Raw genomic sequence first — 15,889 nt, forward strand, 5'->3', positions numbered from 1 at the left:
TTTTATTTTTTTGGAAAGAAGTTAAAGAAATTAACACTTTTATTCATCAAGGACACATTAAATTGATAAAAAGTGGCAGTAAAGACATTTATAATGTTACAAAAGGTTCTATTTCAGATAAATTATGTTCTTTTGAACTTTCTATTCATCAAAGAATAATGAAAAATAAAATGTATGGCGGTTTCCACAGAAATATGAACAGTTTTCAACATTGATAATAATCAGAAATGTTTCTTGATCATCAAATCATCATATTAGAGTGATTTCTGAAGGATCATGTGACACTGAAGACTGGAGTAATGATGCAGAAAATTCAGCTTTGATCACAGGAATAAATTACACTTTACTATATATTCACATAGAAAACAGCTGTTTTACACTGGAATAATATTTCACAATTTTTACTGTATTTTTAATCAAATAAACGCAGCTTTGCTGAGCAGAAGAGACTCTTTTAAAAACAATAAAAATTTTAGCGACCCAAACTTGTGAACGGCACTGTATATATATATATATATATATGTGTGTGTGTATATATATATATATATATATATATATATATATATATATATGTGTGTGTGTGTGTGTATATATATATATGTATGTGTGTGTGTATATATATATATATATATATATATATATATATATGTGTGTGTGTGTGTGTATATATATATATATATATATATATATATATATATGTGTGTGTGTATATATATATATATATATATATATATATATATATATATATATATATGAAGAGTTCAGATGCAAAAGCCTCTAAGTGCCATCTGAAATTTTCTTCTAGAATTATCATTTTTATCAAGCTCATATATTTAAGTTCAGTAATTTCACTTAACTGGCAATGAAAATTATCTATTAATAGTCATTTAAGTGAAATTACTAAACTTAAATATATGAGCTGGATAAAAATGATCATTCTAGAAGAAAATTTCAGATGGCACTTAGAGGCTTTTGCATCTGAACTATATATATTTATATCAGGGTTCACCAATCTCGGTCCTGGAGGGCCGATGTCCTGCAGAGTTTAGCTCCAACCCCAATTAAACACACATGAACCAGCTAATCAAGGTCTCACTAGGCATACTAGAAACTTTCAAACAGGTGTGTTGGAGCTGGTTGGAGCTAAACTCTGCAGGATAGCGGCCCTCCAGGACCGAGATTGGTGAACCCTGATTTATATATATATATATATTACACATCCCCTCACACATAGAGAGAGATCAAGGGATATGCATTTCATATGTATACATATACGGACAATTGGCACTCATCTCAAGCTCCAGAGGTTTGTTTAACAAAAAGCACAACAAAGAAATTGAGCGTTGAGTGTTTGAAACCTGCTCTTTAGCTGTCAGACCACACATGCTCTATACAGCAATTCACAAATTGTTGGAAAATCAGTAGAGACGCCTGTCAGCCAGATGGATTGTAGATGCAATTTTAATCTCAGGGCTGTTGTTGAGAAAAGCATTTGAGATCTGTGATTAGAGGATGTGTAAAGGACCGCGACTGACCCCTGTGGTGCAGCGGATGCCCTGGGCTGCGAGTGTGTTCAAACGTTTGGGGTCAGTGAGGTTTTTTGTTTTTTTTTATGTCTCTAAAGCACATTAAGGCAGCATTTTTGATCAGAAATACAGTTTAAAAATATATATTGTGAAACATTATTAGTATAAATGAACTGTTTTCTATTTCAATATATTGTAAACTGTAATTTATTCCTGTGATCAAAGCTGAATTTTCAGCATCATTACTCCAGTCTTCAGTGTCACATGATCCTTGTTTATTGGTGTACTGTTCTTTTAAGAGCGACTGCAGTATCTGGTCCTCATAATGTGTGATGATGGTAACAGGATAGAGGATGTAGGTCTGTTTGATGTTAGGCAAGGTGAGGTTAAACAGACACACACACACACACACACACACACACACACACACACACACACACACACACACACACACAGTTTCTGTCTCTCATCTCCTTTTGTTCTTGTCACATCTGGCGTGTGTGTGTGTGTGTGTGTGTGTGTGTGTGTGTGTGTGTGTGTGTGTGTGTGTGTGTGTGTGTGTGTGTGTGTGTGTGTGTGTGTGTGTGTGTGTGTGTGTGTTCATATGAGACTCATTTGTATCATTTAAGGGGATAGTTCAGCCAAAAATGAGTCATCATTTACTCACCCTGTGTCTGTGGAACAGAAAAGGAGATGTTAGACAGAATGTTCATAGTGTACACCAAATATTACTGGAAGCTTGTGTGACATGAATCCATTGTGAAGTGTGTTCTCTCTCTCTCTCTCTAGCCTCAGTCTCCTCTCCAGACGGTGGGATCTGTGGTCCCGTCTCATGGTCTCCGCCGACTGCCCCAGTGCCCTCCAGTGCACCTCTCTCACCCGCTGCCACTGACGCCACCACACACACACACACACTCGTCTCCACCCAGAGCCCCCGCACCAGCGCTCGCCTGCCAGAACGTCTGCAAGATCGCCATGGTGAGTGTGTTGTGTGTGTGTGTGGGTGTGTAAATATGCCTGTGATAATTACAACGCTGCAGAAACTTCATATATAAAACTATATTTTGTTGTGAGTGCGAGGGTGTTCTGAGTTGTTGCTAGAATGTTGCTAGGTCAAGTCAAGTCTCCTTTATTTATATAGCGCTTTTTACAGTACAGATTGTTTCAAAGCAGCTTTACAGAGGTAACAGGAAGATAATGCAACAAAGTTTGTTTTGGCTGTACAGCAGATCTAGAAGAGAATAGTGTCATTGTCCAGCTTAAGTAAGTTCAGTGATGGTTCATTTTTGTTGTAAAAAAAGTTATTAATTTAGTTAATTTATCTATACAGCCACTCAGTTCTGTTCTGATGTTGTCAATGCAGACAGATCAATAATATTGTTGAATATATCGCTAGGTGGTTGCTAGGGTGTTCTGTGTGGTTCTGGGTGATCGCTTAGCCATTGTTAGGTTGGTTGATTGGGTGGTTTCTTGATAGAGTGTTGCTAGGTGGTTGCTAAGGTGTTCTGCATGGTTGCTAGGTGGTTGCTAAGATGTTTTTGGTTGGCTAAACTCTTTTTGGTTGCTAGGACGTTTTCTGTGGTTCAGTTAGTTTGCTAGGGTATTGTTGGGTGGTTTCAAGTGTGTTCTAGATGGTTGCTAGGGGGTTGCTAAGATGTTCTGGGTGGTTGCTAGGGTGTTCTGCTGGGTTGTTAGGGCATTGCTTTGATGTTTTAGGTGTTTGCTTGGATGTTCTGTGTGGTTCTGTTTGTTTGCTAGGTGGTTTCAAGTGTGTTCTAGATGGTTGCTAGGGGTTGCTAAGATGTTCTGGGTGGTTGCTAGGGTGTTCTGCTGGGTTGTTAGGGCGTTGCTTTGATGTTTTAGGTGTTTGCTTGGATGTTCTGTGTGGTTCTGTTTGTTTGCTAGGGTATTGTTGGGTGGTTTCAAGTGTGTTCTAGATGGTTGCTAGGGGGTTGCTAAGATGTTCTGGGTGGTTGCTAGGGTGTTCTGCTGGGTTGTTAGGGCGTTGCTTTGATGTTTTAGGTGTTTGCTTGGATGTTCTGTGTGGTTCTGTTTGTTTGCTAGGTGGTTTCAAGTGTGTTCTAGATGGTTGCTAGGGGGTTGCTAAGATGTTCTGGGTGGTTGCTAGGGTGTTCTGCTGGGTTGTTAGGGCGTTGCTTTGATGTTTTAGGTGTTTGCTTGGATGTTCTGTGTGGTTCTGTTTGTTTGCTAGGGTATTGTTGGGTGGTTTCAAGTGTGTTCTAGATGGTTGCTAGGGGGTTGCTAGTGTTCTGCATGGCTGTTATTAAGTTGCTAAGATGTTTTGAGTTGTTGCTAGGACGTTCTGGGTGGTTCTGTGTGTTATGGCTATGGTGTGAATGGTTTCTTGGGTGTTGTTAGGTTGTTGCTAGAGTGCTAGGGTGTTCTGTATGGTTGCTAGGTGGTTTTTTACTGGTTCAAGTGAAAAGCTGACTTGGGTCCCTCCAACAATGTGCATCTATGAAACTTTTTTCTTTCCACCTGTTTTATCATCCAGCAGTCAGGTGTGATACTGAGAAAAATAATAGCACACCCAGTTTGATGCTTACATCCTGTTTTCGGCTGAAGTCCACAGTAGTCGATTGTCGAGTTCGGGCGCATGATCGTACGTACTAAACCTATGCGCGTGAACTCGACAATCGACTACTGTGGACTTCAGCCGAAAACAGGATGTAAATACAGGTATGTGCGCTGGCTGAAATTTTTTCTTTTTTATTCATATCTTGCACATCTACTGCAGTCAGATTCACCGCGTGTTGACTCTGAAGGAATCACTCACATGGCTGTGCACTTGTAATGACACATCAAGGATGTTAAGAGGCTAAAAGCAGGTTTAAAACTTGCCCCATTGAAGTCAACAGGGTGCAAATTTTAAAAAGAGGATAACACGGTGTAGGCAACACCGATTTTTGTCGTTGTTCTCTGTACTGACAGCACTCCAAATTTACAAAACAATGAGCTCAATGTTAAAATTGACCGGAGTTCTCCTTTAATGGGCAACAGCACCACTGAAAAGAACATGGTATACACTTCTATACATGTCAGCAGGTTCATGTATTTCTTATTTAATTTATTTTCATCGTTCTCTCATTCCCCAGCAGTGTTGCAATGGCGAGTTAGAGTTCATTGTTCTTGCACACGGTAATAGATTTACAGTTTAATGTTGGAGCTCCAGTGGTGTGAACAGGCCTCTTTCATTAGACCACTGTTTCGTAGTAAATCTCAAGTGTTTTCAGAGGTTCATGCAAGCCTCTGGCGGGCCAGTAGAGACCGCGTGACGCGAGTCGATCAGAATGGAACAGAAAGCTCAAGGTTTGACATGGCTTAAAATAGTCTGCCTCAGACAAATTGACTAACTCAATTTAAAGGTAGGGTAGGCAAGTTTTGAGAGGCTAGTAATAGCAAGCTTAGAAAGCATAACTCCTCGCTTTCAGCACTGCTGTGAATAATGTCTATTGAAAGGCATAAATTGGAGTCACAAACCGCTCTGAGTATAACGTCACGGGTTTCCATCTCTTCCAAATTATAGTAGTTATGATGTGAACGCAGCAAAAGCTGGTTGTTTTGGTTCAGGAGGAACTGTAAAAGGTGCTGCGGTTTCGTTTGCGCTGCTCGGTGACTGACGTCTGTCTAAAGGCACTTGCACACTGAGTCCGAAATTCACGTCCAAAATTTTCGCACGTTAAAAAATAAATACGACCTCACGTTATGTCAATCACGCTTACACACTGCCTCCGAAACTTTCGTCCATCATAAAAAAAAAAAAAATCGGATCGAGTTCGATTTTCTGCGTTTTTCGCATCCGTAGCAAGCATTTTGAATGGTGTTTTGACAATTCAGAGCCACCGAATCACGAATACGAAAAAACGCATACGAAAATTTCGGACTCAGTGTGCAAGGACCTTATCTCTGCATAGCATGAAATGAGCTGATGACGTGTGAGGTCTGTGCGAGCAGGTACGCGGAGGTCCTACACCTTCCTCAGACGATATATATACATACATTAAAGGATAATTCCGGTATTTAGCACTTTGAGTCTCTTTTCTGGTTTGTTTTGTATGAACTAGAGTGGTGGACACAGAAATGTTGACGATGGGTCCTGTCTCGACTTTTTGACTCGTTTAGAATCGCCTTTGACCGCTTCAGAGTGGCTGGATACGGGCATGCACGAACATGTCCTTAAAACAACCCTAAAAGGAGAACTCTGGTCAATTTTAACATTGAGCTCATTTTTTTGTAAATTTGGAGTGCTGTCAGTACAGAGAACAACGACAAAAATCGGTGTTGCCTACACCGTGTTATCCTCTTTTTAAATTTTGCACCCTGTTGACTTCGGTCGAAGTCCACAGTAGTCGATTGTCGAGTTCACGCGCGTGATCATAGGTAGCTAAGCAACAGTGGAGAACTCGACAATCGACTACTGTGGACTTCGACCGAAAACAGGAAATAAATACAGGTATGAGCGCTGTCCGAATTAACTTCATTTTTATTCATATCTTTCACATCTACTGCAGTCAGATTCACCGTGTTCACTTTGAAGGAATCACTCACATTGGCTGTGCACTTGTAATGACACATCAAGGATGTTAAGAGGCTAAAAGCAGGTTTAAAACTTGCCCCATTGAAGTCAACAGGGTGCAAATTTTAAAAAGAGGATAACATGGTGTAGGCAACACCGATTTTTGTCGTTGTTCTCTGTACTGACAGCACTCCAAATTTACAAAAAAATGTAACTCACCGAGTGGTTAGTGGTGTTGTTCGTTGATGTTCCAAAACAAGTAGCGTAGCGAAATACAGTTTCTGTCGTGTTTTATTTGGCATTTTGTAAAATCCCATTGATTTCTGTTGGAGGACTCATTGCTCGTTGGTATTACTGCGCTTCAGACTCAAATATCGAGCGGAAGTTTATACGCGGTTGTGAGGTATCTGAAAAATAGTTCCACTATAGCAAATGACACGGATTAAAATCATACATTGCGCCGATATATATTTGTTTTTAATCATCAACGAACACCACTAACGGCGAGTTGCACAGTTTTGAAAACGAACGTTAAGGGTTGTTTTAAGGACATGTCTGTGCATGCCCGTAGCCAGCCACTCTGAAGCGCTCAAAGGCGATTCTAAACGAGTCAGAAAGTCGAGACAGGACCCATCGTCAACATTTCTGTGTCCACCACTCTAGTTCATCCAAAACAAACCAGAAAAGAGACTCAAAGTGCTAAATACCGGAATTATCCTTTAATTTAGACCACTTAACTTAGTGATTACTATCTGGATGTGAAGAGGCTTTCAACCAGCATAACAAAAAATGTTTCTGGAACAAATCGCTGGAAATACTGGTGACATTTAGTGAGCTTAATTGTTCTACCATTTGTAAAAAATCTCATTAAATGTGGCTCTTTTACGATCAGTGACAACAAAGACAGTGTTAAAGACATTAAATAACACAGACTAGAATGGAGTTGTTTGGTTGAAGTTAATTCCCTGAGGATTATATGTGGACGGGTGAGGATGACATGCGCCTTTCTGTTGTTTGATAAATTGTCGCAGTTTGTTGGTTTGTCCCATAAAAACCTGCTTGTAAAAGAAGAGTCTTTGTCTTTTTTATATGAAGCCCTGTGGAGAGACAGATAGCAGAAAGAGGAAGGAACTGGATAGGTGAGGATGATCCGTCTCAAGAGAAACAACACAAAACCTCATTAAAACCACCATGAACCAACAAAACACACTAAGACTTGTATCAGAAGTGACTTACATTGCATTCAAGGTTTACATTTTAGCAGATCATGCATTCCCTGGATATTGAAACCATGGCCTTGACCATATTTATGTACTGATTTTTATTTTCTTATTTTATTTGTTTGTTTGTTTACATAACTAGAGAATAAAAGGTTCTTCATGGAGCTTAAAGCACCAGACTCTAAAACACAATGTATGGTTTCAATTTCAGCCTGTATTTTATATATTTTTTAATTAATTAAGTTTAACTAAATTAAGATACATCTAGTAACATTAATGTTCATTTTTATATTTTAATTGTTATGCAATTCAGCAAATTAACCTAAACACACTATTTTTGTTTTGTTTTGTTTTTTTTGTGTTTGTGGAAGAAGTCTTTAATGCCAACTAATTATTAGGTCAATAATTGTTTATTCCTGTGATCAAAGCTGAATGTTCAGCATCATTACTCCAGTCTTCAGTGCATGATCCTTCAGAAATCATCCTAATATGATGATTTGCTGCTCCAAAAAAACATTTAATATTATTATTAATGTTGAAAACAGTTGTGCTGCTTCATATTTTTGAGGAAACCATGATACAAAAAAAAATCTGGATTATTTTATCATTTTGAAATCTTATGTGACATTATAAATGTCTTTACTGTCACTTTTGACCACATTTCTTTAAAAGAAACAAAATCTTACTGACCCCAAACTTTTAAACTGGAATATACCTTTAAACTCAAACACAATATCCTGAGTCATTTTGGGTGAGTGAATCGTGTGTGTGTGTGTACAACTATCTTTGTGAGGACCAGTTTGAGTTTTAGACCATTGGAGTGAGGACAAAGAGAGTAAAGGGAGGACATTTTGGCCGGTCCTCTCTTTCTGAGAGCCTTTAAAGGCCTGTTTGAGGGTCAAGACTTGGTTTTAGGGATAAGGTTATAATTAGGTTAAGGGTCGGTTTAGGGTCAGGGTTCGGGTTAGGCACTTAGTTGTGATGGGTAAGGTTAGGGTAACCGGCTAGAGATTGCATTGTGTCAATGAATGTCATCATAAAGATAGATGTACATTCATCCCTGATGCAACTCTTCAAAACTTTCCATCAGGGAAGCGTTAGACATGAGACTCACTCCTTGCAAGGTTTCTCAAGACCTTTTTACAAAACAACTCTCTGTCGTCAGCAATCATGCAACGCTTGAGATATGACCAGTTCAGAGCAATTCAGTCCTTTATTGCATTTTAAAGAACAGAGGGAAGTGAGCAGTGAAATCATGTTTGGATCTGAAGCGAGATGAAGATGAAGATGATGATGATGAGAGAATGAGGACCAGATGGAGAACAGATAGCAAGTTATCATTACCTCATAGTCAGCGTGGAGATTAGGAACAAGTGAGCATGTCACATGACCTCTGGAGAGAGTTGCTATGGCAGCAGTGAAGCAGCCACACACTGCAGTGAAGTTTGATTAGCTTTCACTGCCCTCTGGTGGACGCTCAAAACAAGAGAAAACTAAATATATTAATAATAATAAAAATAAGTTAAATATTATATGTTTTTTATATTTATTATTGTATTTATTTTATTTTCATTTGTTTGTTTATTTGCCTTTTTTTTCTGTATGTAGACTTTAGTATCTTGGGTAACTTAAACCCAGTTTGAATCACTTCTGAAACTCGAGGATACACGATTTACTGCAGTATTGTTTTTGTATTCTTATTTATGGTATTATAGTATTATTAATAATAGTACTTATTACTATAGTGTATTTATTAATATTTTGAATTAGCTATTATTTTAATATTGTCAGTTTACATTTTAGTCATTTTGTTATGGGCTTTTGAATTTTTTTTTTATTAGGATTAGTTTAGTTAGGCTATAGTAATTTTAATACTTAAACAAACTTTTTTTTTTTTTTTTAGTTTTTCAAACTAATATTTATATTTTCTTTTATTTCATCTTTATTTCAATGACTAAAAATAATTTTGAACAGTTTTCCTTTTAGATTTTTTTTTTGCATATATTTTATTTCAGCAAAAATTATTTTAAAAATGATGAATTATTATTTTGATCGTTTTAGTTATCAATAACAATACTGATTTACTGGAATCTTTTTCCCAGGAGAAACATCAGAGAATCAGGAGAATCAGTCTCCAAAAATCTCATTGCTGTCCTGGAAAAACAATTAAGATATGAAAGATCTCATCTGTCAATGTACACGAATCATGCTTGCTAAATGAATAAATATATCCCATGTGAGACTGTGAACTCCCTCATGTCTACCACAGGCGTTCGAGAAGCCCAGTCCACCCCAGAAGCCTCTTCCCGCTGACCCGCTGGGTCGAAACATCCGGGTGATGCGTAACCCGTCTGCGGTCCGACTCCCAGCTCCTATCCCGCCCCCGGCCCGACCCCATCCCGCTCCACCTCACCCACAGCCCTGCAGGTACACACACACACACACACACACACTCATACACACCTGACAAACATCTCAGATCCTTCCTACAGTCTGATTTCATGTCCCCATGAAACAATACTGCATATTTTACATAAAATGTTAATCAGCTTTCATGCCACATGGCATAGATGTATCCCATTAACACAAAGTCAAAACGATTAGCAACTAAGAATAAAAAAAATTAAAAACTGAAGCACCCATCACAACTCTGCAGGGAGTTTTGCACCCCTGGTCTAAACAGTTTAATCAAGGATTCGTCTCTCTAAACCCCTCCTTTCTGAGAGCCTGCTCTGCTCTGATTGGTCAGATTGCCCAGTCTGTTGTGATTGGTCGATCGTTTACAGCATGTGTCAGAAACCAAAGGCTCATTAGCATATCTGAATTTCAGCTTTTCCTCAGCACTTGATACACACTGATACAAACAGTAACGATGGCGTCGGTTTTACCAGAAAACAGCGTCTTCTCAACATGAACAACACGAACCAAACTCTTCCAGTCTCAGATAAACTACAGTGTTTGAGGGCGGGACAAAGCAGACGCTGTTCGCCGACAGCCAATCAAGACCCAGAGACTGGCATTATGCAAATGTGTTACAAACCTACGCAGATTCAGCAGGAAGTGAGACTGGAATTACTGACGACTCGTTTCAGGCCGTTCAGAATCACTTCTTTCTTTCAGAAGACAATAAGTAAGGGTTAATGCCCTTCGAGGTGTCCATTGTCAGGTATTAATGGACGACGGCGAGGCGTGCGCGTCGGACGGTTGCCTCCGCCGAAGTCCATTAATACCTGACAATGGACACCTCGAAGGGCATTAACCCGCTTATACCATGATCGCTTGCCAAATAACACATTTTTAAAACATTAGTTTATATTTTAATTAGTTTTACAATCGAAATCTAAAGTTTTTACAAACAATAACTTGGTTTCCCTGGTTACGCCTGACGGTTTATTTAGCAACCGGAGATATTTATAGTCCGCTCAGCTCGTAGAACCCTTCAGTTTACTGCCTGTTGCTATGGTTACTCACAGCTGATGTAGCCAGCGCATTTATTTATTCATTTTGAATGGTAAACAGTCACTCACCAGAACTCCTTTACTAGGTGTCCTCTATCACTTTTTAATGGACACCCTGCAGCCAATCAGAATCGAGTATTCACCCAGACCATGGTATAACTCCATTTATGTGAAACTTAACATACCTTTTACATTCACAAACGGCTATATCACACACTACATGAAAGGGAATTTCCCAAAAATCAAAAAAAAAAAAAAAAAAATCAACAAACCTGCTCAGTCCAAAATACACCATCCTATAGGAATGACCCAAAGATGAAGTGATGCATTTTATGATTAACCTTTTGTTTCCTATGAACGGATTTGCAGGCCTCCTCCGAAACAGCCGCCCACGTTGCCGAAGCCTCAGTTCCCGGCCGGAGTGAAGTTCAGCAGCTGAGAGCCGGACTGAGGGATTTCGGCCCTGGAGACACTCGCTTTTTGCACTATGAACCTCTGTGGGACACGTGGTGTGTCAGAGTCCTGATGTGAGGGGTGACCTTTGACCCCTGCGGTGCTCTCCCTCTAAACGGTGCTATGAGTCCAAGCTCAGGTACATGTCACGCGTTATTTATGTCGGTTACGAGCGTATTTATTTGAGCACAGTGCACTGTGGTTGACACTTTCTCAATCGTAGCAATCGGTGGTTCGCCCACGTTTACCTGATTGACCTTTTGTTGTTGTTGCCATTGTTGTTGTGTGGACTTTTTTCGACTGTGTACCAGCGGAGGAAAGAGAAGACGTGTTATCTGTGAACATGAACCACATCACATGGACGCTAACCTGGACTGAAACCAGATTTAAATGGAAACGTGAATTGGGATTTGTACTTTGCTAATGGTTCTGAGTCTGTGATGTCTTTTGGTATATTATGAAAAGGGCTTTTTAACAATTTAATATGATTTAATAGCCATTTTTATTATCTATTTCAGACATGATTTAACCTGAATGCAGTGATACTTAAAGGATGTTGAAGGAACTTGCATGAAAATACTTTGATATGAGGTTGAATCTCACTAAAACATGTCCGGGTCACATTTCACCCCAAAGTAAAAGAAAAACGAATCAATTAAATTTTGCATTGAAAAAATAGCCATTTTAAAAGTTTTTTATTTTTATTTTTGCATTGTGATTTTTTAAAAGTATTTTCCCCCTTATATTCTAATGACTGTAATACATCTTAATATTTTAATATTTTAACAATCTAAAAGCAGTCAAATAAATACTGTCATAAAAACTATCATGGTGTATAAATATTAGAGTTTAAAATATATTATGATTTTTTTTTGCTTTGCATTAATGAGATTGAAAGTGGAAATGACAATTGTCATGGAAATCTTAATATTCTTAAAACCGAGCTTCATTTTCATTTTAAGGTCAAGTCAGCTTTATTATAGTGCTTTATACAGTAGATAATAAACTGCAAAGTAACAGAATTAATGCAAGTTGCTTTGGATTAAAGCGTCTGCTAAATGATTGAATGTAATGGTGCAAACTTAAATTTTATACAGATTTAAATTCTGCTGTAAAGCAGCTGTCGTTTATCCATGCTAAAAATATACATCCAATATATAAATATATTTATGCTAAATAAAACAATATATCTGGAAAATGATCAGGGCAAGATGATGTTCATTACTGTATTGCAATAATGATAAGTTGTCTGGAAAATGTGCTTAAAAATATCACAATGCAAACAATCATAAGGGTCTTTAAAACAAGCTGAATTGTAAAAAATAACATTTCTAGCATATTTGATTTTGAGGTGAAATATGAGCTGGACATGCGCAGAGGGGATACATGCTGAATAATGTTCTGAATTCACTCCATTTCACGTCTAAACGAGTCTTGTTTCTCTTCTTTCTTTCTTTTTTTGGTGAGGATGAAAACATTTGTAACAGATTTTATGCACCAATCTCAGCTTTTGTTGATTTCAAAGATCGTGAGGAAGATAGAGGAGCACAGATGTGGTAATGCAGAGAGATAAGAGTAACCTGTACTGACAGCATGTGTTTACTGGACAGATCTGAGAGACAGAAAGCCGGCCCTGATTTCATGGCCATGCATATGCTCATATACAGGACGCTCTTTGAAAAATAGTTATTGTGGGGAAATGAGTTACATTCATTTAGACTTTCTGTCTTATCAGCCTAAATAATGGAGCATTATAACGGGATTGTGGTTTATGAAAACAAGACATATGAATCCTTCTCTAAATATTCCCATAATCCCTTTGGTCTCCCTCAAACACGCTGCGGTCAGTGGGTTTGTGTCACTGGCAGAGTTTCATGGGCGATTTGTCAGGGTAAATGAAAACGCTGCACTAAAAGAAAAGGATGTGTGCACAAATGATTTCAAAATAGAGGTTTAGGAGTCATTATGGTCAGAATCAAAAACAAGTGCAAACTGGCTTTTCCTGTAACTCACCTGTTTTCTGATGACTTTTTGAGAAACTAAAACATCATAAACGGTTTAATTGAATAGCAAGAATGATAGTTTGATGCACGCTGATGAATAACAGACATGCAAACATCTTTCACGACTCTTGGGTCCTGATGTTTCACAGAGAGTTTGAGACTCAAAAATATAAACACTGCTGTTCAAAAGTTAAGGTTGGTAAGAATTATTATTATTATTATTATTATTTGAAAGAAGACTCTTCTGCTCACCTGGGCTGCATTTATTTGATCAAAAATACAGTAAAAAGAGAAATATTTGTACAATTTCAAATCGCTGTTTTCTATTGTGGTAGACTGTAAAATGTAATTTATTCCTGTGATCAAAGATGCATCATTACTCCGGTCTTCAGAGTCACATTATCCTTCAGAAATCATTCTAATATGATGATTTGCTGCTCAAGAAACATTTATGATTATTATCAGTGTTGAAAACAGTTGTGATGCTTTATATTTCTTGAGGAAAACATGATGCATTCTTTTCAGGATTCTTTGATGAATAGAAAGCATTTATTTGAAATCTTTTGTTACATTTATAAATGTCTTTACTGTCACTTTTGATCAATTTAATGCATCCTTGCAGAATAAAAGTATTACAATCTTACTGACCCCAACGTTTTGAATGGTGGTGCACTTTAATAAGAAATACTGCAAAAAAGTTGAAATGTCTGGAAATCAATAAATTCGTTTGGGATATTTCACCCTCCATCGGCAGTTGATGTTTGGCACTGAAACTCTGGTATTTTGAGCCATTTATGATCTCAAACGTGGGTCTTTTAGGCCTGTATACTGGACACCTAATGAGTGCCATTATTTCTCATTGTTTACATTGTAAATCCATCTTCTTTCACTGTATTAGCGACATCTGAAGTGTCCTGTTGCCTTTTTACAGTTAAACCACACAGTGCATTACAGTAGAGACTGTTCAGATCTAGCCGCTGATTGATTATGAAGATCACGTGTCTCTAGGTTAACTGCCTTGCTTGTTTTAATCAGTTATCATTTACTATTATTCACTTTCAATCATGTTGTATCTCAGTAAATCTACTCATGTAACGTTCTTTTTATTCAGTGTCACGGGTGTAAACTGCTTTTTTTTATGATAAATCTTCGAATAATCAAGAAATGTGAAACAAGATGCTGTACGTTGATGACTGCAACACACAAATACGGTCGGCATAAAGGGCAGCGCTAGTAAAGTTGTTTCTGAAATCCATTTGTGGTTTGTCTTATTTAGTCTCTGACTCTTCCAAAAACAGACTGATGATGTTCTGAAGGAAATGATAAAGAAATATAATCAATGATAGTTGCACAAGTTGTATCAAGAAGTATGGTGTTTACCTCTCTTTCAAGTCCTCTGGCCATTTTTTTTTTTTTTTTCTCACAATTGTGAGTTTATACCTCACAATTCAGACATTATTTCTCACAAATTAAGTTTATATCTTCCAATTCATAGTTTATAACTCACAATTCTGACTTTTTTCTTGCAATTCCGAGTTTATATTTCACAATTCTGACTTTCTTACACTAAATAAAAGTTCAGAATTGCTAAAAAAAATTCAGAATTGCTAGTTATTAACTAAAAAGTCACAAATCCATTTTTTAGCGTATTTTACTGATTACCGTATACCTGAGAATAATTTTCCTCTACAGTAGTTCACTAATAATGTCTTGTTTTTTCTGTCAGCTGTTAAGATTGTTTGATTTCAGTTTGATTCATTCACACACAGAATTGTTTCCACTGGTTTCTTACATAGAAATAACAGGATAGCCTATTATAATCCAGAAAACAAGAAGAGCGCCGGATGAGGAGAATATTTACCTACAATTCATATTAGGAAACATAACTTATAAAAAATGTATTTTATCGTTTGACAGTGATGCAGATCTTTTCTTTTACGGCTCTACTGTACATAAAACAAACATCACTTTAAAAGGTCATTTATATCCATAACAGTATCCAAAAAAAAGATTTAGAAATGCAACTGGTTCATAACATGAGAATTGCTGGAGCATTATGGGGTGGTGGTGATAGACCAGTATGTATATGTATGTATATGTGTGTGTGTACTATTGGACCTTTTACTAAAGTGAAGAACATTAGAAAAAGAAAAGTTACTTTTAAAACAGAACTAAAGTGTGGAATCGTGTCTCTTTTCACAATGTAATGTCCCATTTAATGAGGTCTTTTCAGAATTCACCCATTATCTGAAGCCCTAAATGACCTCTACAAGGAATTTAACTCCTTGAAAGAGAGACTTGCAGAGCTGACCAGAAGTTTGAGGGCATTGTGGACGAAGCCCGAACCTCCTCGAGTGGAGCGCCCTGCACCTCCTGAGGGAGAGGGAAATCCAGCTGTTAACAAACCTGATCATTCACAAGTTTAGGACTCATTCAGGTATCTGCTGTATACACAAGGCAAGATTTATTGTACATTAATGTATCTAGATTTAAACATATTTGTCTCTTTGCCAGGTGAGAAAATGTTAGCTTTTTGGAATATTTAGACAATGTATGAGTCAAAGTCAGACTCTTTTTGCTGCTCTTTTTTTACTTTTATTCATTCAAATAATTTGATGATGAACAATGGCAGCAGCTTTTGTTGTGTTATGTTTTGTATTTTCTGTAGTTCTGTTCATTTTTCTTTCACATT

General features: G+C 37.5%; 1 protein-coding gene across 1 annotated transcript in view; it reads left to right on the forward strand.

Annotated features, from left to right (window-relative positions):
- The window catches only part of adam12a (ADAM metallopeptidase domain 12a), a 110,904-nt gene extending 97,927 nt beyond the window's left edge, over positions 1-12,977 (forward strand). The window contains exons 21-23 of the mRNA XM_079851129.1: positions 2,316-2,504; positions 9,553-9,710; positions 11,111-12,977. Of these exons, the coding sequence (XP_079707255.1) occupies positions 2,316-2,504; positions 9,553-9,710; positions 11,111-11,180 (417 nt within the window). The 3' untranslated portion in view covers positions 11,181-12,977. The remainder of the gene's footprint in view (positions 1-2,315; positions 2,505-9,552; positions 9,711-11,110) is intronic.
- Positions 12,978-15,889: the final 2,912 nt, after the last annotated feature.

The sequence above is a fragment of the Squalius cephalus genome, assembly GCF_949319135.1.
Source record: "Squalius cephalus genome assembly, chromosome: 19".
Lineage (NCBI taxonomy): Eukaryota > Metazoa > Chordata > Actinopteri > Cypriniformes > Leuciscidae > Squalius > Squalius cephalus.